General features: G+C 48.1%; 5 protein-coding genes across 5 annotated transcripts; 2 read left to right on the top strand and 3 right to left on the bottom strand.

Moving 5' to 3' along the window:
- The first annotated feature begins 284 nt into the window (after window positions 1-284).
- On the top strand, window positions 285-1,641 carry F9C07_2133457 (Ser-Thr-rich glycosyl-phosphatidyl-inositol-anchored membrane family-domain-containing protein). The gene is made up of 4 exons (XM_041290468.2): window positions 285-513; window positions 569-647; window positions 711-845; window positions 904-1,641. Exons 1-4 carry the CDS (start codon window positions 462-464, stop codon window positions 1,361-1,363), a joined length of 726 nt encoding a protein of 241 aa, XP_041143810.1. The 5' UTR covers window positions 285-461; the 3' UTR covers window positions 1,364-1,641.
- On the bottom strand, window positions 1,642-5,436 carry F9C07_2278458 (alpha-amylase). The gene is made up of 8 exons (XM_071510304.1): window positions 4,846-5,436; window positions 4,371-4,778; window positions 3,694-4,289; window positions 3,613-3,636; window positions 3,541-3,561; window positions 3,272-3,488; window positions 2,894-3,146; window positions 1,642-2,816 (listed from the first exon to the last, which is right to left on the bottom strand). Exons 1-8 carry the CDS (start codon window positions 4,922-4,924, stop codon window positions 2,795-2,797), a joined length of 1,620 nt encoding a protein of 539 aa, XP_071364129.1. The 5' UTR covers window positions 4,925-5,436; the 3' UTR covers window positions 1,642-2,794.
- Window positions 5,417-19,299, top strand: F9C07_2278460 (uncharacterized protein). Its single transcript, XM_041290478.2, has 7 exons — window positions 5,417-10,345; window positions 10,404-11,912; window positions 11,966-12,141; window positions 12,201-18,191; window positions 18,247-18,452; window positions 18,517-19,030; window positions 19,095-19,299. Exons 2-7 carry the CDS (start codon window positions 11,556-11,558, stop codon window positions 19,141-19,143), a joined length of 7,293 nt encoding a protein of 2,430 aa, XP_041143813.1. The 5' UTR covers window positions 5,417-10,345; window positions 10,404-11,555; the 3' UTR covers window positions 19,144-19,299.
- On the bottom strand, window positions 5,808-7,518 carry F9C07_1724 (putative alpha-amylase; the record flags this gene model as incomplete). The annotated part of the gene is made up of 2 exons (XM_041290477.1): window positions 5,808-6,452; window positions 6,514-7,518. 2 exons carry the CDS (start codon window positions 7,516-7,518, stop codon window positions 5,808-5,810), a joined length of 1,650 nt encoding a protein of 549 aa, XP_041143812.1.
- A 694-nt stretch (window positions 19,300-19,993) lies between the features above and the next one.
- On the bottom strand, window positions 19,994-20,530 carry F9C07_2239326 (uncharacterized protein). The gene is made up of 4 exons (XM_041290494.2): window positions 20,450-20,530; window positions 20,327-20,385; window positions 20,184-20,264; window positions 19,994-20,097 (listed from the first exon to the last, which is right to left on the bottom strand). The coding sequence occupies exons 1-4, from the start codon at window positions 20,453-20,455 to the stop codon at window positions 20,031-20,033; spliced, it is 213 nt and encodes a 70-aa protein (XP_041143814.1). The 5' UTR covers window positions 20,456-20,530; the 3' UTR covers window positions 19,994-20,030.
- Window positions 20,531-21,273: the final 743 nt, after the last annotated feature.

Raw genomic sequence — 21,273 nt, forward strand, 5'->3', positions numbered from 1 at the left:
TGCGCGCTCTATCGGGTTCAATGGGCAGTCTCTGAAACTAGCCCAATCCCACTTCTGAGACCATGGTAGTAATGCCCAAGGAATGCTGTCATCAGAAACCTCGCCATCCCAGACACGCCTTTGTTTCTCCCCAGTCCATTCTATATTTAGTCGATTTACTCTATGGAAAATCAGTCATTGTATTTCTCGTAAGTCAATGTACAATTATAGTAACGTTATCGGTGGATCTTTCGAAGCTTTTCCCTTTTTCCTGGCAGGCCGATCGCCCCGTCAATATACCGTGATATAGATTTCTCAAGCGTTCGAGACAAAGTGATTCACTCATCCCACTATTTAAATATACGCTCTTCCTGTCTATCCTCCTTCTTTCTCCTCTTCTTCACTACACTCGTTCAACTTTAGATTCCCTCGTTTTAAATATACTTAATACTTTTATCCTTTCGGATCTATAATCAGTCACCATGCGTCTCTCTTACGCCATCTCTCTCTTGCCTCTGGCTGCTTCTGTTGGAGGTTTGTCTTACCGCACATAATGTAATATAGGGACACACGAACTGACTCCAGGTAGCTCTCCAGGTCACTTCCCCCAAGAAGGGTGAGGACGTTGACCTCTCCAAGTCCTTCACCGTGAAGTGGGATGCCGTCGAGTATGTCCATGTTACATCTTATTAACTAGTAGTTCTCGCAACGCAGACTAACAGAAGCACCAGTACCGACCCCTCTTCTTTCGATCTCTACATTGTCAACAACGCCGTCTACCCCAGCGTTGAGCAGAAGATCGCCTCCGACGTTGACTCCTCCAAGGGCTCCTACGATGTCTCTGGCCTGTCCGACCTGACCAACGGGTACAGTTCCTTGCCCGACCGAGAATTCGTGTCAAAATCCACTAACAATTGGGTACAGCAAGGGCTACCAGATCAACTTCCTCTCCAACTCCGCCAAGAACAGCGGTATCCTCGCTCAGTCCCAGCAGTTCAACGTCGAGGGCTCCTCTGAGTCCACCTCGACCGCCAGCGCCAGCGAGTCCAAGACCACCACCGCCGCTACTGGCACTTCCACCGCTACTACTGGTACTGCTTCCTCCACCAAGACCTCCTCCACTGAGACCACTGAGACTGCCTCTTCCTCCACTGGCCTCACTACCATTACCTCCACCGCCAGCCAGACTTCGACCGGTGTGAGCACTAACACTCTGTCGACGACAGTTTCCTCCTCCGCCCGTGCCTCTGCTTCGGCCAGCGCTTCCGCCAACAGCACCTCTTCTGGCAGCACCCCCGTCTCCACCGGTGCCGGTGTCTCTCTCGCTGCGCCCGTCTCCGCCGCCGCTGGCCTCCTGATGGGTGTCTTGGCCCTCAACCTGTAAATTCGGTGAACCAGCCGACAGCAAGATCCGACCGGATCAGGACGATGTGAAGGAACGCGAACGCGGGTCATACAGTACACACGAATAAATTCGGAATGCTAGGGTTACTTCGATACATGATGTAATGGCCGTTGGGGGGTGATTGATGGGGAACGGAAATATAGAATATGTACATTTTTATTCACTTTGATTAATAGCATTTTGTCTATAGAATGCTGCCTACCTCTGTCAATCCTTTTACCAATAGTGAAATGCAAGGGTACATAAAAAATCACCATGGAGAAAAAAAGGTACTCTGTAGCCACGCTTTTCCCAAGCTTCTGCTGATCATCTTCTCGGCGAACTGCCGGATTGACTGTTGATCTACCGTTCTCTGTGGGTCTTTCACTGCACAGTTGTCATTTTATCGCCACTGGGCTATTTGGGCTCTCTATCAATATACGACGAGTATCTACCTACGCGTTTTGTTCTATTAGAATGGGAAGGATAAGAAGCAGGGCTACATCGCCGAGCAAACAATACCCTTGTGCATTAATGTCAGCCACAACGGCGATGGCTGATAGGATGGGTAACGATTTGAACCCTAAGTCCCCACTACAGCGACCCCAGTCCTGGACCCTTGCTTGATCATGACATTTCCCGTAGTCGACCGAGGCGATTGAGTGATCCGTCAAAATTACTCAGATAGTCAATGACGTAGGGGAACCGGATTATTCAATAAAAAAAACCGATATAACCGACGGCAAGTCCAATCCGAGACAAGTGACTCGTCTAATAGAATAGTCAAAGGCACATTTCTATTACCCAAAAAGAAAGCCGAGCAAGTAAGACCAATGTCTCAATAGTGTTTCCATAATCCATTTTGGAGAAGTCTGATCGCAAAAAGAGAGAGAGAGAGAAAGGTCAGAGACAAAAAAAAAGAGGGCCCACATAGCGTCCAGTAACCGATCTCCGGCCGTATGGTAAATACGGGTCATGCAATTCTTTTTCTTTTTTTCTTTTTCTTTTTTTTTTTTTTTGTTTTCTTTTTTGTTGTCTCTGATTGTACTTTGGAACACTAGTGGGTCTTAGTGCTTTTGACGGAGTCAATGGAGACTATCGAATTTCTTGTTCGGTTTTGCCGAACTACTGCCGTCACTGGACAGGAAAAGCCCTTAAATGACCGCTTTGGGAAGCAATCCGTCTCCGGTCCACCGAGACTCCATAGATTAATCCGAGTATTTTTAGCGTGGCCATGACTTGGTCGTATTGATTAATCTGATAACTGATTGGATATGTATCTTGTTTGCTGGATGAAATGTCTTATAGTAATTTGGATTTTATTGACGTGAGCTTGCTGACATTATTGTCACGAGAAGGAGCACTACCATTAACTAAATTAGGGAGTTTCTAAGTATTATACAATCAAGAGATTGTTCGCTAGGTGGATTATTATTCATAGATTTTGTCATCACTGAGTCAGTTGCCGTTAGTCACTGGAAATGAAGGGAAAAAAAGAAAAGAATAATAAAAAAAGGGTTTATCACTTACAATGGTTGGTGGAGGATGTCTCGGTCAGGTGCCGCTGAATTGACCCAGACGCTGACACTCATGCCATTCACGGGGAATACCCCATACCCCGACGCATCGATGGTAACAACGCTCTCGTGGCTCTGCATGATATCTGTCCACTGCTCGTTGGCGTGCTTCGGTCCGACGTACATGCGCTTTTCTGCTGCCGCGCCGTTGCTCATAATGCAGGCCATTCCGGATGGATGGCGCGCGTTTCCGTAACGTACAAATCCTGTTTCTTGGTTAGATGCATAGTTTGAAGATACGTATAGCATATTTATGGTCGAAATTTCAATTACAATCATAGAACAGCAAAGAAAGACAAAAAGAAGAGTAAAAGGAAATGTAAGTACTCACCTATACAGTTGGCTTGGTCAAAATAATCCTGCTGTTCCCCGTAAGCATACAGCTTTCGAGCCCGCGTGAGGATCGGAAGTTTGCCCTTGCAGGCTCGCTTCAATGGCTTGTCTCCTAGAGTCCCATAGAGGTCTCCGTAGAACACACATGGATGTCCATCTTTACGGAGGAGCACCAAGGCATATGCTAGCGGTTTGAAGTATTGTGCAACTGGGTTCTTCGATTCATTAGTTGATCAGTACGGTGTAGGGCGAAAGTAGAATACTCACTTCAAGCATTTGTCCGGGTACCTTAATGTTGTTAGTACAATCCATCATAGAAGGGATGCAATGTCCACTTACTGTGTCATGGTTCGAAACAAATGTCTATAGGAGATTATTGTCAGTATAACAGTTCTTGCCACATCTTCTACAATCACTCACCAAAGCATTCTCGGGTTTGCTCTGCACCAAAGTACCCTTGAATATCTTACGAAGATCGCCTCCCTTCGTGTATGATGTCCTACACAGATTCACAACGAGAGGCACATCGACCGCCGTCACCGAATGATCCAACTGCTGGAGATACCCCAAAAGATCCTTCAAGTTTCCCGACCAGTATTCGCCAATGACAAATAGATCCTTGTTAGCCGTCTTGCGGACATGCTCGATAAACTCCTTCTGGAAGCCAGCAGAAAAATGCTTGGCGGCGTCCAATCGCATGCCACTCAGAGACAGTTCATTCGTTATCCAGGTACCCCAATTGAGAACATCTTCCCGAACCTCTGGATTAGAGTAGTCCAGATTTGCGAACATCAAATAATCGTAATTGCCATTGTCCTTGCCCACATCCTGTGCCCAATCCTTGCCTGGCGCATGAATCTTGAAGATGGCATTTTCTCTGCGCGATTCGTCCCAGTCCACACCATTGAAATGTTGCCAATTATATTTCATCGAGCTGTACTGGTCGCCGCGGCCAGCGAAGTCGAACCCGACCCAACCCTCAATTTCAGTGGGCTTGGATATCTCGACATTGCGTCCTATGAGAACAAGAACCTTGAATCAACAAATGATCCGAGACTAGAGAGAAGATGGAAGAAAATGAAAATGAAAGGTCATACGATTAGGATCTACTTTAACAGCCTGGAACCGTTCGGGATAATCCGCCCCGGCTTTATGATTGAGCACCGCATCCCAGTAAACGCCAACGCCCAGCGACTTTGCTTCTTCCACGAGGTCTTCGAGCTCCCTCCGAGAGCCCCATTTGGTGGTTCGTGATCCTTTCTGATCGAACTCGCCTAGATCATACAGGTCATATATATCGTAACCATTGCCGGAGGAGTTCATGGCTTTGCAGCCTGGGGGAATCCAGATATTATCGATCCCGATCTCTTTCAACCCCGGGAGAGCATGTTGCAGTCGTCGCCAGTGACATGTATCGTCTGGTACGTGCCATTCAAATGCTTCTAGAAGCAGAGTGTTATCGGGAGCATTCCACGATGGGCGTGATTCCAGATCCCTAGCTGCTTCTGCTTGTATACAAAGCGCATTAGAATACGTAAACAATCATATGAAGTATATAGTGGGGGAGCTAACCCTCAATCTCCTTCCATTGCTGCTGTTGCTGCTGTCCCTTTCTCCTCTTCGGAAAACAGCGGGAGAAAAAGGACACCATGCTGATATCCGACAATAGGGTGTCTCCAGATCACAACCGAGTGCTAAATTCAGAAATCAATGCTGTGAAAGCGCCGAGTCGTATATAGATTAGTATGAGATCGTCAGCCATGTCATATGTAAGGACTGTTGGGCAGAGATTAGTCTAGTGGAGTCGTGGCCTATCGTTGAGTGGGTCTGTTCACTATTTTTACCGGCGCCACTGGGTTTCAATTGCTGTTGTTTGTCTCACTGCTGTCTTGCTTTTTTTTGTTCTTTTTCCTTCCATTTTTATTTATTTATTTATTTATTTTATTTTTTTTTGTGCTTTTTCTTATCGCGGTTTTTCCCTTCGTCCTTCATTTTTCTTTTCCTAACCCTAAGTCGGAAGTTCTCCCGACACAACCCCGAACCTCTGGTAAAGCTGACTTGGTTGACCTTGCGTCATAACCATGTATTGTATACTCTTTTTTTTGGGTAGATTTTATAGGTAAAATATTATTTCCAGAGATATCTTGAAATTTTCTTTATAGGTGTAGTATATGTAGAGATTTTAATATTCTTTTTAACGTTATTGGATGTCTCACGTGAATAAATATATAACTCGGCTAAGTTACAGTACCAAATTTCTATAAACATATGCAGCTGTGAAGAAAAAAAAAAAAAAAAAAAAAGACCGTAGTAACAAACCATTCATATATATTCTGCCGTACACATACACTTCAATAGTAAACATTAAGAGATAAAGCATAACAACAGCATTAAGTCACCCATGAGAAGATAAATGTGGTATCTGGATATCGTACGGTCGGAAGCGTGCAAGAAGAAAGAATATATACAGAAGAACGAGAGTAAGATCATCAATACACCTCCACAGACCCAGATATATTATTGCCCCAAGCAGACTACAACAATACCGCAACAAGACTAGACAAGAGAACGGAAAGCAAGACACCGTGAGCAGCTCTGCTGGTGGTCTTGGCACCGAGAGACATCGCCGCCGCCGCGCCCTTGGTCTTCAGCTCAACGAACGAAACGTTCGCAGTGGTGTAACCGCAAAGACCACTGCCCGGCATGAGAGACGTGGGGAAGAAGACTCTCGGTTCGCCCTTGTCCATGGGAACAATCAGTTCGCTCTGGGGGTTGACCGTATAGTTCACGCAATTGAGAACATCCATAACCTGCACGCCCCCGTTGAAGCTCACCGGCAAAGTGAGGTTGTATGCGCTGCTGTTGCTACCCTGAGTAGACAAGAGCATCACCACCTGTCGGCCCTCGACGCCTTTGCGGAAGCCCAATTCGCTACCACCCCGGAAGATGGGATATGTTTGGAGACTGACGTAGTTCGGATCGAGCTTGTAGGCGTGCTTACGGATGGTATTCAGTTTCGCGATCAACTTGTATAGCTCGGCGTCGGTGTTGTATTTGGTGAGCCAGATGGCTTCACGGTTGTCAGGCGTACCCGGTCCGTCCAAATGCTGCTCTTGGCCTTGATAGATCATGGGAACGCCATCGTAGAGGATGGTGAAGGTTAAAACATTCTTAGCAAGCTGTGTCCATTCACGTTAGTTATGAAGATTTTCGCTTGATTGTGCTGGCGTCGGTACATACCGCCATATCATCAGTCATACTAGCGAATCGGGCGACATCGTGGTTTTCTGAGAACGAAGCGAGGGCAGTCACATCGTCGCAAGAATTCTTCATGATTTCCACCTGATTGGCCAAGTCGGTAGTATTGCCCAAGGTGAAGGCTTTGAGGACAGAGTAGTATATAGGATAGTTGGGGACACTGCCGATGTAGTTATTCTGGTATTTGCAAATGGTGTCGACTTCCTGCTGAAGAACTTCTCCGGTCATGAAGGCGCCGATAGCGTCGCCAAAATTCTTCAAAAAACCGGGATTCACATGCTTCGCAGCATCAATACGCAGGCCATCGATCGAGTAGGTCGAGATGATTTCCTTGGCCCATTTTTCCAGTATCTGTTGTACGTCCTCATGTTCCGTGAACAAATCGGGCAACGCTACCTTGTCGTCTCCGGTTTGACAAAGCTGGGCGTTGGTGTAATTGTTCCAGTCAGTAATCTTACAGTACGGGTGAAAGTAACTGGAGTCGTTGAAAGGAGTGAAGACCGAATAATCAATATTCTTGGCTGGGTCTTTGCCGTTGGTCATATATGCCATGTTGTTGATGACCGTATCCATCATCAAGTACATACCACGAGAGTGGAGAGCCTCACTCAGGTCGAGCAGATCCTGGTGGGTACCGAAATGCGAGTTGAGTGAATACAGATCCAGGGGCCAATAGCCATGGTAAGCCTCTCCATAGGACACGCGGCCCTCGATGTTCTCTACAATCGGGGAGATCATGACAGCATCGAACCCCATGCCCTGGATGTAGTCGAGCTTGTCAATGGTACCTCGCCAGGTACCACCGCAGTACAGGCCCTGAGTGGTGTTGCACGGGGCGGTCGTTGAGCCGTCGGTGCGCGCGAATCGATCTGTCATGGTTTGATAGACCGATCTTGACTTCCATTCTGCTGTGGTTGCAGCCACGGCTGATCCTACGAGACTGGTCACCAAGACGGCAAATCGCCCCAGGGATGACGACGAAACCATGGTCGCGGGAGTAATTTCCAGTGGATCCTTAACTCGTGTAACCCCAGTTCATAGAGTGATGAGCTGACGGTCGATCTTTGTGGAGATCGTCTCTATGCTCTGTCGGTTAAGCTTAGATGGCGCACCTGAAACCGTTCGTATACGCGTTTTGTGGGGTTCGAACGGGAGAAGTGGCTGATACTTGACAATGGAACACCACGAATGGAAGGAAGGAATGACGCGTCCAAAGTAATCAATTAAACAAAAAATAAAGGAGTGACGAGTGAAACAATATACAAATGTAAAGAATGACAGTGGTCAGGTCTTAATGATCGACAGAACGAGGGAATGAATAAGGAACGACAGCAAGAACGATTGTTAGAAAGGAACGAACCATCCCAGGAGAAAGAGAAGGACGGGAAAAGAAGGGGGAAAGAAGGAAGAATAGAATAACAAATAAGGTTCCTGGGGAAGGTTGCACTCGAGAAATTGATTGAAGAAAGGTGGATCTAGAGCGCAGCTGCAAAAGAGCGCCGGCGTGCCCTAAGTCTGCTTGGTGTACGGAGTATATACATGCAACACGTCCATACCCGCAATAGATGGAGAGAATGGACAATAGTTCCTCTAGCTACTCCATCGGTCCTGTATATTTCTAACCATGATCGCTCTCCTGCTTGGTGGACTGGAATTTCGAAGGAATTGATCATTTTACTCATTTTTAGGGTCACCGTGATGCTCTTCCGATGCCCCCTGGATAACCCCTCTTTTTTCCTTCCAAGGCGTTCGGCTATGGAGAGCCAAGCGAACTTCCGTTTATATCCGGTCACATGCCTAGTCCGATTTTTTTTATATCATGGACTGGCAAGCGTGAAGGGAAATGCTTAGAAGAAGACATGGCCCCTCTGTTTCATGCTTGATTCATGGACTGGTAGCTAAGTTAATGCAGAGCTACTCGTGAAAGCTGACCTCTACCCCTCGAGTGCAACCGTCACATCAGGTTTGCCGTATTAGGACAGAACGTTAATTACCCCTGGGATTAATTGTGGTCACCTCGGCATTCTGTGGTCTTAAAATGCCTAGTAAGCCCCTCTCGCCCTGCCCTACGAGCTGAAAAATAAAGCTACTGCCAGGTACAAAGGCGACAAGAAGCTGGGAATACTCGGGAAGGGCCGATAACCCGAGACAATGTTTGTGGAACATGGTGTTTGAGACACCCCTCCTGGGTAATTGATCATCGAAATCGCCAATAGAATGGCAATAGTGCCTGGCGTTTCCCATGGACGTACATGGGGGATCTGTTCAGCAAGTGAGACAGTCAGGCCACGACCTATGCCTGCCCAGGGAAGTCTCCCGAGTGGGTGGCCAGTTCACACAGTGCTGGCACTTCGCATATAACCTGAGATAATTATGGGTACTGATCGCACGTTGCATGCTGGGGAAGTGAATGGGACCACGATCAGGGCAGCTGTTTTCTTCATTAGTCACCGACTAAAAAAAGAAACAAAAAATCCAGTGCCCAGTTCAGCGGCGAGGACAGCGTTGGGTTTTTAGATTAGCAAAACTTGCCCACTGACGGTGGTAACCTCAATAAGACCGGCCAGAACTACTCCGTACCCAAACCAATTCTGGGCAGAGTCGTGGGATTCCTGCACTTGACTGAGTAGCGTTCATGGTGGATGGGAATGTCTTGACCCATGCACCAATTAGGGGGATACCAACCGAGTGGAGCCAATGGGTATTAAATTCGAGTAAAATCACCCATTCTAGGCTAGGCAATCAAACTCAAGCTTGCTATGAACAGGGCTTATGCTGGAAAGGCTAGCTTGATTCTTTTCTTTCAGTTTTGACTTTTTCCCTCGTTTCTTTCTCAAAGGATCTACGGTCCGTGTTTGGATTGGACATCCAATCTAAACTGGCCCGATAACGAACTCAATAATACGAATTATTCGATACGATATGGAATAGGGAGGATTCCATACTGGGACAACCATCTGAGATCATATTGAGTGAGGTCTTATTAAAAAAAATAAATAAATAAAATAAAATAAAAGAGATCAGCTTCGGCTATTACGGGATGGGGGTATATATATATAGCCCTATGAATCATGATGATCAAGATCATTGGACAATATGTAAGACATAATTCCAATAATTTATACACTTTCCGTGTTTCTCTTTCATTTTTCTACTTTTCTTTTCTTTCTTTCCTCTGGCTCGATCAGACCCCTTCCCAATTGTCTCTCGGTCAGACACCGGAGGTCGAACTAAGGACCCACGGGAACCCGAAAAATACGGGCTAAGAAATCTTGAGCATCGTATATCATTGGCCAAGACCCACCGAGAGTCTGAGATATTGAAACCGGATTGGCGACATCCCGATACTCTAGCCGTGGATCTGAAGCAAGTCAGTGACTTCATGTCCGAAAAGTCAACAACCCTAATTCCCAAAAAGGGTAAACTGTAGCCCAAGAATAAAAATGGACCAGGTTAAGGACCCACCGTGACAGTGTTCTGGAATTTCCACTCTGTCTCGATATTGTCACTTCCTCGGCCTGCCTTTTCCTGTTCGGATTTAATAATAAAAAAATTATCCGGAAATCAAATATTCCTTCGCCATTCACGCGTCGGGTTTCACCCGATGGATGAAAATAGGGCAGACTCTATGGATCCAGGTACCAACCGAGAGCCACCACCGTCTGCATGGCGCAGAATTTAGCTCCCAATCCATCCCCGGCCAATCGGGGTGCCTCGCTCTTATCTAAATCGGTGCTACGGTGCTGTCCGGAAGGTACGGTATGTGTAGACGACGGGACTACAACAAAAAAGAAAGAAACAGAGGATTATTACAGTAAGACATATCATGCAGCGTTGGTCTTAGGCAAGCCAATTAAGTCTCACCATTTCAGATGTCATGCAAGCCACCGTATCGTATCTTATCAGTTACTTCGGTTAATTACAATGGGGGCGTCAATACGAGATCTGACCTCTTGAGGTTCAGATATGGCGAGAGAGGGGAGCCTCTCACCATGGGACACGACAGTTCGTCTGAGAGCTTATGGCGATCTGGATGTACAAACTCCAAAAGGATCCAGTCGGAGGGACCAGCGAGACAGGCGGCGAACAGATGGGTGATTTACTGGATCGAAATGGGAGTGGCTGAATAGGTGTCTCAATTGGCTGGAAATAATCCATAGTATTTCAAAAAAAATATGACTGCCCCGTTGGGCTCCACTCATGTCCCGGACCGGGAGTAAACCTAACGGTTCCCAGTCTATACGAGAATGTATCAATTCGTTGTTTTCTGCTGGGGCATCCAACAAAGTTTTTTCGCCTTCGGACTCAGCCAGACGTCACCCAAACCGCGGGCCAAGCATGAGCTCGACTCTGTCAGCGGCGAAAAAAAAAAGAAAAGTAAAACTCAAAGAAGTAAAAAAAGGACGGATGGGAACGAGATCCGGAGAAGCTAGAGTAAAACCGTGTGGCCACTAAAGCTCACCAACTCGTCGCTTTAGCTGATAGGGGACAATAGTCTCAAGTGAGCTGGCACTTTCAGCAATAGAGTGTGGCCCTCACATCTGAGCCCTGTTTATTATTAGCAGACACGAGACGTCTTTGTTACATTTGATCCACTATCGCTAATGTTCACGAATCCTGCCAGCCTTTTATGCTGAGCCTCAAGACAATTTGCTAATCATTAGGTTGTCCTCTTGATTTCCCTTTCTCCCTCTTTCTCTCTCTCCTCAAGCTTGGTACCATTTTTGCCCGACTGTATTTTGTTTGTTTTCTTGTTTTTCCCCTCTCCTCCACAATAGAGTCCATTCGTTGAAAGCCGACCTGCTCGTTATCTGATGTCTATCGCTCGTTATCAGTATACCCGACATCATTGACCGAGCAGTGAGTGAACGCCTGGCAAATACAGAGTCTTTGTGACTGGTAGCTATCTGTGGGACATAGGATTGCGCATATATGATTGCATGATAGCGGATTACCGATTATTGCTTGCATCTTTTGGTTTGTCGCCAACTTGACTACCGGGCGTGCCCGACCCATCACCCATTATGAAGTGGGCTTTCTCCAGTGCGGTGCTGGCGCTTTTCGCAACAACAGTAAAAGCCTGGCCTTACGAAGAATCTCTCTCCGCATACAACCTTAACGAAAACAAATCCGCGACCAACCCGGCTCAATATTGGGGAGAATGGCCGGACCACAAGGGGAAATACTTCCCTTCTCCCGACAATTGGCGATTTCCCGTCTATACTCTGTTCATGGACCGCTTTGTCAACGGAGACCCTACGAACGACAACATCAATGGAACCCTCTTCGAGCACGATATCTCCTCGACACAAATGCGCCACGGTGGAGATGTGGCTGGTCTAGTGGATACTTTGGATTATCTTCAGGGAATGGGTATCAAGGTTCGTCATTCGTTCAGGTTAATTACGTGGCATGCCATACTGAGAATTCTTAGGCCATCTATCTCGCAGGAACCATCTTGATGAACCAGCCATGGGGCTCTGATGGTTATTCCGCTCTCGATACGACACTGCTCGATCAACATTTCGGTGACATTGCGACATGGCGTAATGCTATCGACGAGATTCATAAGCGCGGGATGTATGTCATCTTCGATAACACGATTGCTACGTAAGTCTCGCCGCATCCACGGTAGTACATATGAGATGATTGTTAACGCTTGTATTCAGGATGGGTGATCTCATCGGCTTCGAGGGCCATCTGAATGATACCACCCCGTTTTCGGTTAAGGAGCATAAAGCACTTTGGAAGAGCAATCGTCGCTATGTGGATTTCGATATAGGAAACGACTATAACCAGACATGCGACTACCCCCGTTTCTGGTACGAGGACGGTTATCCAGTTCAACAGTCTATGACTGAAGGCCTTGTTGGTTGTTATGACAGCGACTTTGATCAATATGGTGATATTGAGGCTTTCGGCGTGTTCCCTGATTGGCAACGTCAGCTAGCAAAATTCGCCTCCGTCCAAGATCGTCTGCGAGAATGGCACCCCTCGGTCCGGGAGCGGTTGATTCGTCATTCCTGTATGATTATTTACCAGTTGGATATCGACGGTTTCCGTTATGATAAGGCTACTCAGTCGACCGTGGATGCGCTAGGAGATATGTCGATGGCTTATCGCGAATGCGCCCGTGCCGTTGGCAAGGAGAATTTCTTCATCTCCGGTGAAATTACTGGTGGTAACACTTTTGGTTCCATCTATTTGGGCCGAGGTAGACAGCCGAACCAGTATCCTGAGACGGCGGAGAAGGCCATGAAAATGACCAACGAGTCCGAGTCGCAATACTTCCTGCGTGAAGCTGGACATGAGGCGATCGACGGTGCGGCCTTCCACTATTCGACATATCGTGCCCTGACTCGGTTCTTGGGTATGGACGGTAACTTGGCCGCCGGTTACGATGTACCTGTGGATTGGGTCGATGCGTGGAATCTGATGTTGCAGTCGAACGACTTCATCAACCCTAACACAGGCAAGTTTGATCCCCGCCATATGTTCGGCGCGACCAACCAGGATGTTTTCCGCTGGCCGACAGTCGAAAAGGGTGTGGAAAGACAGTTGCTTGGGCTGTATATCACTACTTTACTTCTTCCGGGTATTCCCCTCCTCCTTTGGGGCGAGGAACAGGCATTCTATATCTTGGATGCGACGGCATCTAACTATATCTATGGCCGTCAAGCAATGTCCCCCGCGACTGCGTGGAGAGACCACGGTTGCTTTTCCTTGGATTCCTCACAGTATTACCAGTGGCCTATTCAGGCCGGTCGTGAGGGTTGCCATGACCCAACTGCTGCGTACGATCATCGTGATCCGGCCCACCCGGTGCGCAACATTATCAAGCACATGTACCAGCTGCGCGAAGACTTCCCTGTTCTGAATGATGGCTACTCCGTCCAGAAACTCTCGAACCTGACCGAGGAGGTCTTCTATCCGGGTTCCAACGGTACCGCTACAGAAACGGGTTTGTGGTCTATCCTACGTGATGTCAATGCCGATGTGCAGGACCTAGGCTCCGACGCGAAGAATCAACCGGTGTGGCTCGTCTACCACAACACCAACCGTACAATTGACTTCAAGTTCAACTGCAAGGACAACGAGACTGCACTAATCTCGCCCTTCGCCACCGGCACCAAAGTTCGAAATCTGTTCTATCCCTATGACGAGCACACCTTGATTGATGGCCCCGTCAAGCTTGGACTGAACGGATCTACCGAGCTCAATGGCTGCCTGGCCAACATGACATTGGACGCCTATGAGTTCCGCGCCTACGTCCCCAGTGCACGTTTCACTAAGCCTCGTCCAATGATCACCCAATTCACTCCCGGCCATGACGTCCCTGTTCGCTCCACGGTGGCTCCCAATCTGGATGAAAGCGTGAAGATTGAGCTCTATTTCTCCGAAGAGATGGACTGCGATTCTGTGACCAAAGCGATTTCCATCAGCTCATCTACGGAATCTAAAAAGGTCCCGACGTTGGATGAGAAGACTGTAGACTGCAAGGGAATTCCAGCAAGCAACACCTCCTGGACTGGGCAGCTTCCTAGCGTCTTCATGTGGGCTGCCAACCTGACGGGAGTGTATAACGGCATCCACCGAGTCACGGTTAAGAACGCTAGCAGTACTAATGGAAACGCGACAACAAACGCGGTCGACCACTTCCTCTTCCGTATCGGACAAATCGATAACCCCATGGTCTTTACATCGGCCAACTATTCGACTAGTTTGCTCCACGAGGAATCGAATGGCACCCTATTCATCCAGCACCACGCAGCTGGTGCTGATAAGTGGCGTTATTCCACCAATTGGGGCACCACTTTCTCCGAGTGGAAGGATTACACAGGTGGTAATGACACTATCACGGAGTTAGAATGGTCTGGAACCAAGAAACAGAGATGGAAGGGACACCATGTGCGGGTCGAGTACTGGAGCAAATGGACCGGTAGCAGCGATTACGTTCAGGAGGGCGATGCTGGAGTGCATTCGAATGTGCCACGCCGCTTCCCCCATATCTTCTTCAACGGCCCTTACAATCAGTACGGATATGACGGTGGTCTTGATAACGTGGTGAGGCAGGACTCCAAAGACGGACTCTGGAAATATCACTTCACGGCGGAGTGGCCGGCTCAAGCCCAGCTGAACATCTGGGGCATGAATCCGGATGGAAAGCCTGATCAAAGCTGGGTGCTGGGTGATGCCGATAATGATTCCGTTCTGGATCGAATGCCACCCTCCTCTCTCTCTGCAACCTTGATTAACATCACCGAGCATCCGCCTAAGCCATATCTGGCTTGGAATATCTACATCAACGATGCTACCATGAAGTTCCAGCTCTTCCCTGTTGGGCACCAGAACACGCAGATCGCCATGTTCGTGCTCTTCTGGATCATCCCTGTCATCACCGGTGCAGCATGCGTCTACATTTTCATGAAGTCTTTCTATAAGGTCAAGTTCAACCAAATCGGTGTGAGTGAAAAAGCCACATTGATCCCGTTGGCCTTGCGGAGAAAGTTCAAGAGGAATCGTGGTGGTGATGAGGAAAGGATGAATCCCTTGATGCGTCTGGCCAACAAGTCCGGTTTCCTGCAGACCAACACCGCTATTGGCGGCGCTGCTTCTGGCAAGCGACGCATGGTTCTTATCGCGACAATGGAGTATGATATCGAGGATTGGCAGATTAAGATCAAGATTGGTGGTCTTGGTGTCATGGCCCAGCTTATGGGGAAAACTCTCGGACATCAGGACCTGATCTGGGTTGTTCCCTGTGTCGGGGGAGTCGAATACCCAGTGGATAAACCCGCTGAGCCCATGAATGTCACGATTCTTGGCAACTCTTATGAGGTTCAGGTCCAGTACCATGTCTTGAACAATATCACCTACGTTCTGCTAGACGCCCCTGTGTTCCGCCAGCAATCGAAGTCCGAACCCTATCCAGCCCGTATGGATGACCTCAACAGTGCTATCTACTACTCTGCCTGGAATCAGTGTATCGCTGAGGCCTGCAAGCGGTTCCCGATTGACCTGTACCATATCAACGATTATCACGGTTCTCTAGCTCCGCTCTACCTTCTTCCCGATACAGTACCGGCTTGTCTCTCCCTTCACAACGCTGAATTCCAGGGTCTCTGGCCAATGCGTACACAGAAAGAAAAGGAGGAGGTGTGCTCCGTCTTTAACCTGGATATTGATATTGTCAGACGTTATGTGCAGTTCGGTGAAGTTTTCAACTTGCTGCACTCAGGTGCTAGTTATCTTCGTGTTCACCAGCAGGGTTTCGGTGCCGTCGGTGTGTCCAAGAAGTACGGAAAGCGGTCCTACGCCCGTTATCCCATCTTCTGGGGTTTGAGGAAGGTCGGCAACTTGCCTAACCCTGATCCTTCGGATGTGGGAGAATGGAGTAAGGAAAAGGCTATTGGTAACGCTGACGAGGTCCATGTGGATCCCGACTATGAGGCCGGCAGGGCAGACCTCAAACGCCAGGCTCAGGAATGGGCTGGTCTTGATGTCAACCCCGACGCTGATCTAATGGTGTTCGTTGGTCGTTGGTCCATGCAGAAAGGTGTCGATTTAATCGCCGATGTGATGCCAGCTGTTCTTGAAGCTCGCCCTAACGTGCAGGTAATCTGTGTTGGACCGGTTATCGATCTTTATGGTAAATTCGCCGCCCTGAAGTTGGACCACATGATGAAGGTTTACCCTGGACGTGTGTTCTCGAGACCTGAATTCACCGCTCTTCCGCCTTATATCTTCTCTGGTGCTGAATTCGCGCTTATTCCTTCTCGTGACGAGCCCTTTGGTCTAGTCGCAGTCGAGTTCGGCCGTAAGGGAGCCTTAGGTATCGGTGCCCGTGTCGGTGGTCTCGGTCAGATGCCTGGATGGTGGTATAACGTCGAATCTACTGCGACATCTCATCTTCTGTACCAGTTCAAGCTTGCCATCGACGCCGCACTCAACTCGAAACAAGAGACCAGAGCCATGATGCGTGCCCGTTCTGCTAAACAGCGATTCCCCGTCGCCCAATGGGTCGAGGACTTGGAAATCCTGCAAACCACCGCAATCCAAGTACACAACAAGGAATTGGTCAAGCACAACGGTCGTCCGTTCACTCCGACTGGAACGACTACTCCTAGTGGCCTTATGACTCAACCTGCGAGCCCCCTCGGGACCCCAGGAATGCAAACTCCTCTTGCTCATTCTAGGGAAAGCAGCTACTCGAACCTCAACCGTCTAAGTGAATACGTTACCCAGCCAAAGACCAGCTACAGCAGAGATCCCAGCCCTAGCGGCACGGAGAAGCCGAAATCAGGACTTCAGCGACAGCTTTCCCTTGGTGTTCGCTCTGGACCTGGTCATCAGAGCCGTCGTGGTCGCGCTCGCCAGCGTGACAGCATCCCAGAACACGAAGACACCCAGGAAGCTCACGGTGGCGCCATTACTGATGTTGAGGAAGAAAGCAGTGACGACGACATTGTCAACCATTACGCGGATGACGAGTATACTCTTACACCTGCCCAAGTCGAAGAAGGCCGTAGGTTGCAGGCCGCCCAGCAACAGGCTGGTATACGCATGCCGTTGAGTCCAGGTGGTAGACGCTACAGCCAAGACTCGTTGCATCCGAGAAATGTCCAGCCTCCTTCGAGTCCCGGAACACCCCCAGCCGCTTCCCAGAGTCTCCTTCCTCCCCCTAGGCTCCTCGATCCCGGCAGTCGTCTCAGTAGCGCATCCGTTCTCTCACTTGACTCCGTTGTCGGTGGCAAGAAGGACTTCAAGCTGCAAAAGGTTGATCCGTTCTTCACTGATAGCACCGGCGAGTATTACAAGATCTTTGATAAGAAGCTTGATGAACTCAATGGATCGAACTCGGAGTCGCAACTGTGTATCGAAGAATACTTGATCAAGAGTGAAAAGGAATGGTTCGACAAGTTCCGTGACGCTAGACTTGGTCGCACTAAATCGCCAACTCCCTCAGTCTATCGTGATAAGCACGGCGCTTCCCCTATCGGCTCGTTCTACGATGATAACGGCTCCCGTATGAGTGGTAGCGATGGCCCTCACTCCAATGACAGTGAAGACGACGAGTTCCTCCTCGGAAAGGACTATGTCCCTCCCACCGGTCTCAAGAAGTGGATGCAGATTCGCATCGGTGACTGGCCTATCTACTCCTTGTTCCTCGCTTTAGGCCAAATCATTGCTGCCAACTCGTACCAGATCACATTGCTCACGGGCGAAGTCGGTCAAACTGCCGAGAAACTGTACGGAATTGCAACCACGTATTTGATCACGTCTATTCTCTGGTGGCTTGTGTTCCGCTACTTCAAATCCGTCGTCTGTCTGTCTGCGCCATGGTTCTTGTACGGTATCGCCTTCATCTTCATTGGATCCGCCCATTTTGAGAGCAACTCTTTCACTCGGGGATGGATTCAAAATGTCGGTAGTGGGTTCTACGCCGCGGCCTCGTCTAGTGGTTCTTTCTTCTTCGCGCTAAACTTCGGTGATGAAGGTGGTGCACCTGTGGAAACATGGATCTTCCGTGCATGTCTCATTCAGGGTATCCAGTCCGCCTATGTTATTGCTCTCTGGTACTGGGGTTCAACCCTGTCGCAGGCACAAAGTGAGGGTCTCTTGACTCCTACAAACAATATCTCCAATTCTTGGAAGATGAGGTAGGTTATATTGATCTCATTGGTTAATTTCACTAGCTAACTAATACTTTCACAGTGCCATCTGTTACCCCATTGCCGCCGCCCTTTTCGGAATTGGTTTGCTCTTGACATTCGGCCTGCCCAACTATTACCGTCAAACCCCTGGCAAGGTCGCTTCCTTCTACAAATCCGTGTTCCGTCGTAAGATCGTCCTCTGGAACTTTGTCGCGGTCATCCTTCAGAACTTCTTCCTCAGCGCCCCCTACGGCCGCAACTGGCAGTGTAAGTTGACCTCTGTATAACGGTTTCCATCATATCAGACCAAACTAACTGTGTCTCTTTGCAGTCCTCTGGACATCCCACCACGCACATCACTGGCAAATCGTCATCCTCTGTGTTGTTTTCTACGGCTTCGTATGGGCAGGTTTCCTATTCGTCGTCAGTCGCTACTTCAAATCACACAGCTGGTTCCTCCCCGTGTTCGCCTGTGGCCTCGGAGCTCCCCGCTGGGCACAAATCTGGTGGGGTGTGTCTGGCATTGGCTACTACCTCCCTTGGGTGACAGGAGGATATACCGGCGGCGCGCTCGTCTCCCGAAGTGTCTGGCTCTGGCTCGGCGTGCTGGACTCGATCCAGGGTCTCGGCTTCGGTATCATCCTCTTGCAAACCCTGACTCGCATGCACATGCTTTTCTGTCTTGTTTGTTCTCAAGTCCTTGGTTCTATCGCTACGATCTGCGCGAGAGCCTTCGCCCCTAATAATGTGGGCCCAGGGCCGGTTTCGCCTGATCCTACCTTTGGTGGGAGTGCGGTTGCGAATGCCTGGTTCTGGGTTGCTCTGTTTTGTCAGTTGTTGGTCTGGTAAGTTATTCACATCTTATGAACTTTGTTATATACAACGATCGCTAACGTGTGATGATTACAGTGCCGGTTACATCCTCTTCTTCCGGAAAGAACAGCTGTCAAAGCCTTAAGGGCCATACTTAACTGTGTGGTGTTTGTTATGATTACTACCGTGAATGTATACATAGTCCAGCTCTCTGGACGTTACTGTCTATCTTAATATAATCCTTTGTATATAGATGACCATAATCTGAACATATTCAGATCAACGAGATTTTACGTGAAAACTTTATAGTGCGGAGTACCGGCACGGCCGGTGGAAAGAATGTGTAGATGGTGTAGAAAGGGATAATGTCTTTCGTCTAGGATCAGATCCACTGGCCCTAACTTCAAATACAGGATGAACTTTCTTGGCAAGTCTCCTTCGTTGCATTGCATCCATATCTCATTTACATAGAAGGGAATTCGTGACAGAGACTGCAAGCGCTTACTAAGCGACTGTCCTTTGTTTACAACACGTGACCCGACGCGTTGACATGATCCAAGAGTAGATCCAATGTATCGGGCAAACTATTTTCAATGAAATTGAGGGGTATAAATGCCTCGAAATATTCAGGTACACGAAAAATGGCTGCCTTCAAGATACTGCAAACATGTCACGGCCCCAGTCTGGCTACCTAACCCTAACTCTTTGTCTATGCATCAACAGCTTGGACTAGGTCACTCCAGTAGACTAAAATCAGTAAGTAGTGTGATATTATCCGCCGACCAGAGGACTTTGGAGTCGATATAGAGCCACGTTATAGATGAGAATATAACGTTGCTTGCCTATACAGAAGACTAGTGTCTATATCCGACTGCACTAACCGACCCCACCTTTGGGACACCTGTTGATGGATTTATGAGCCTAAACAAGCCACCACTAAACATTATAATAGCTCTAGTGAGTTATCGCTCATACCATAACTCATAGCACGCGAATTAAAAGGGAAGATTGATATTATATTCAGATGCGTATCTAATCTACCCGCTCGATTTGCACTACTTCTATTGTCTCAAGTTCGCTAATAACATCATCGCTCAATCTAATCGATCAGTTAGTTCGATTATTATTGGAACTGCTGATTTTCCCTAATTTCACCCTCTCCTTTATCTAAAGGTCAATACTTACTCATCAAAGATTAGCATTGGAAAAGTCGCATACAACTCAACCTCGTAATCTCCTTTCTGGATGCCATGGCTTGCAAGGATCCTATAGTATAATATTGATAAAAGAGCCCTTACCAAGGTCCCAGACATCATAGATCAACTTACTCGTGGAAAATGGAGTCATCGTCGCGAAACATTTCACGGTCTGCAACGTAAACGATTACCTAATCAAGCCATGTCAGCACTAAACTGTGAAGTCAACGATTATCGTGTTACTTCATAACATACAGGCATTTTGGAGAGATGTGTCAAGGTTTGCAAGGTATGGTTAAAGAAGATTCGGAGACAGGAAGAACAGTAGATACTTATACCGATAGTAGGAAGTGAGATCGGCAGTTGCTCGCGTCATATTTTCAGCTCCTGTATGTACATACCAAACTTACTCATTTCAGCTCAGTCAATATCACTGCTACATCCAATCAAAACATCTGCGGTTACCAGGTTGTACTGCGATAGGGTGCGAGAGACCCCTAGTAGAGAGGTTCGCTTAAAGATCATGAGTGGAACTTGTGGACCTATTATGTTTTGTATACAGCTGGCAAGATCCGTAAAAGGGATATGACATACAACCACATCCACATGAATCCACACAATCTTTTTACACCCTATCATACTCTGTAGTATCTCAGCGGATAGATCGATCAGTGCGCGAAGTGGGGGATATTTCAGCTCTTGGCATATATGTTATCAACCGTAGATCATATATGTCGAGTATGATCCAAGCCAACCACCCACTGGGTATCGGACCTTCAAATACCGCCAGTTGTGATCCTTTAGTCTAAGACCTCGATTACTGGTCAGTGAGGGAAATCGCCTACTCGACAGAAGTAGAGCAGGAACACATCCTATCGTATCGGTAGACTCCTATCGGTATTGTAGTGGTGAATTGCGGGGCACTATTTGTACCCGATAGCTATTGTGGAGGTCAATATCCGACATCGGCATGGCATGCTACATCACGATTCGCAATACAGGCGACACTGATGACCACCACGCGAGAATTCTGGGGAGATTTGTTGAGATTTGATCTTGTGCTTGTTATATCTACATTC

The sequence above is a fragment of the Aspergillus flavus genome, chromosome 2 (assembly GCF_009017415.1).
Source record: "Aspergillus flavus chromosome 2, complete sequence".
NCBI classification, from domain to species: Eukaryota; Fungi; Ascomycota; class Eurotiomycetes; order Eurotiales; family Aspergillaceae; genus Aspergillus; species Aspergillus flavus.

Excerpts from the sequence above, each read along its gene's own strand:
- F9C07_2133457 (XM_041290468.2), top strand. The coding sequence starts at position 462 with ATGCGTCTCTCTTACGCCATCTCTCTCTTGCCTCTGGCTGCTTCTGTT. Across the intron at positions 514-568 it reads TCTGGCTGCTTCTGTTGGAG|CTCTCCAGGTCACTTCCCCC; the intron begins GTTTGTCTTACC and ends GACTCCAGGTAG. Across the intron at positions 648-710 it reads GTGAAGTGGGATGCCGTCGA|TACCGACCCCTCTTCTTTCG; the intron begins GTATGTCCATGT and ends CAGAAGCACCAG.
- F9C07_2278458 (XM_071510304.1), bottom strand. The coding sequence starts at position 4,924 with ATGGTGTCCTTTTTCTCCCGCTGTTTTCCGAAGAGGAGAAAGGGACAG. Across the intron at positions 4,290-4,370 it reads TGTTAAAGTAGATCCTAATC|GACGCAATGTCGAGATATCC; the intron begins GTATGACCTTTC and ends TTGTTCTCATAG. Across the intron at positions 3,562-3,612 it reads TTGTTTCGAACCATGACACA|GTACCCGGACAAATGCTTGA; the intron begins GTAAGTGGACAT and ends AACAACATTAAG.
- F9C07_2278460 (XM_041290478.2), top strand. The coding sequence starts at position 11,556 with ATGAAGTGGGCTTTCTCCAGTGCGGTGCTGGCGCTTTTCGCAACAACA. Across the intron at positions 11,913-11,965 it reads TTCAGGGAATGGGTATCAAG|GCCATCTATCTCGCAGGAAC; the intron begins GTTCGTCATTCG and ends GAGAATTCTTAG. Across the intron at positions 18,453-18,516 it reads CTACGGCCGCAACTGGCAGT|TCCTCTGGACATCCCACCAC; the intron begins GTAAGTTGACCT and ends GTCTCTTTGCAG.
- F9C07_2239326 (XM_041290494.2), bottom strand. Across the intron at positions 20,265-20,326 it reads GATGACTCCATTTTCCACGA|GATCCTTGCAAGCCATGGCA; the intron begins GTAAGTTGATCT and ends ATTATACTATAG. Across the intron at positions 20,098-20,183 it reads CCAATGCTAATCTTTGATGA|ATTGAGCGATGATGTTATTA; the intron begins GTAAGTATTGAC and ends CTGATCGATTAG.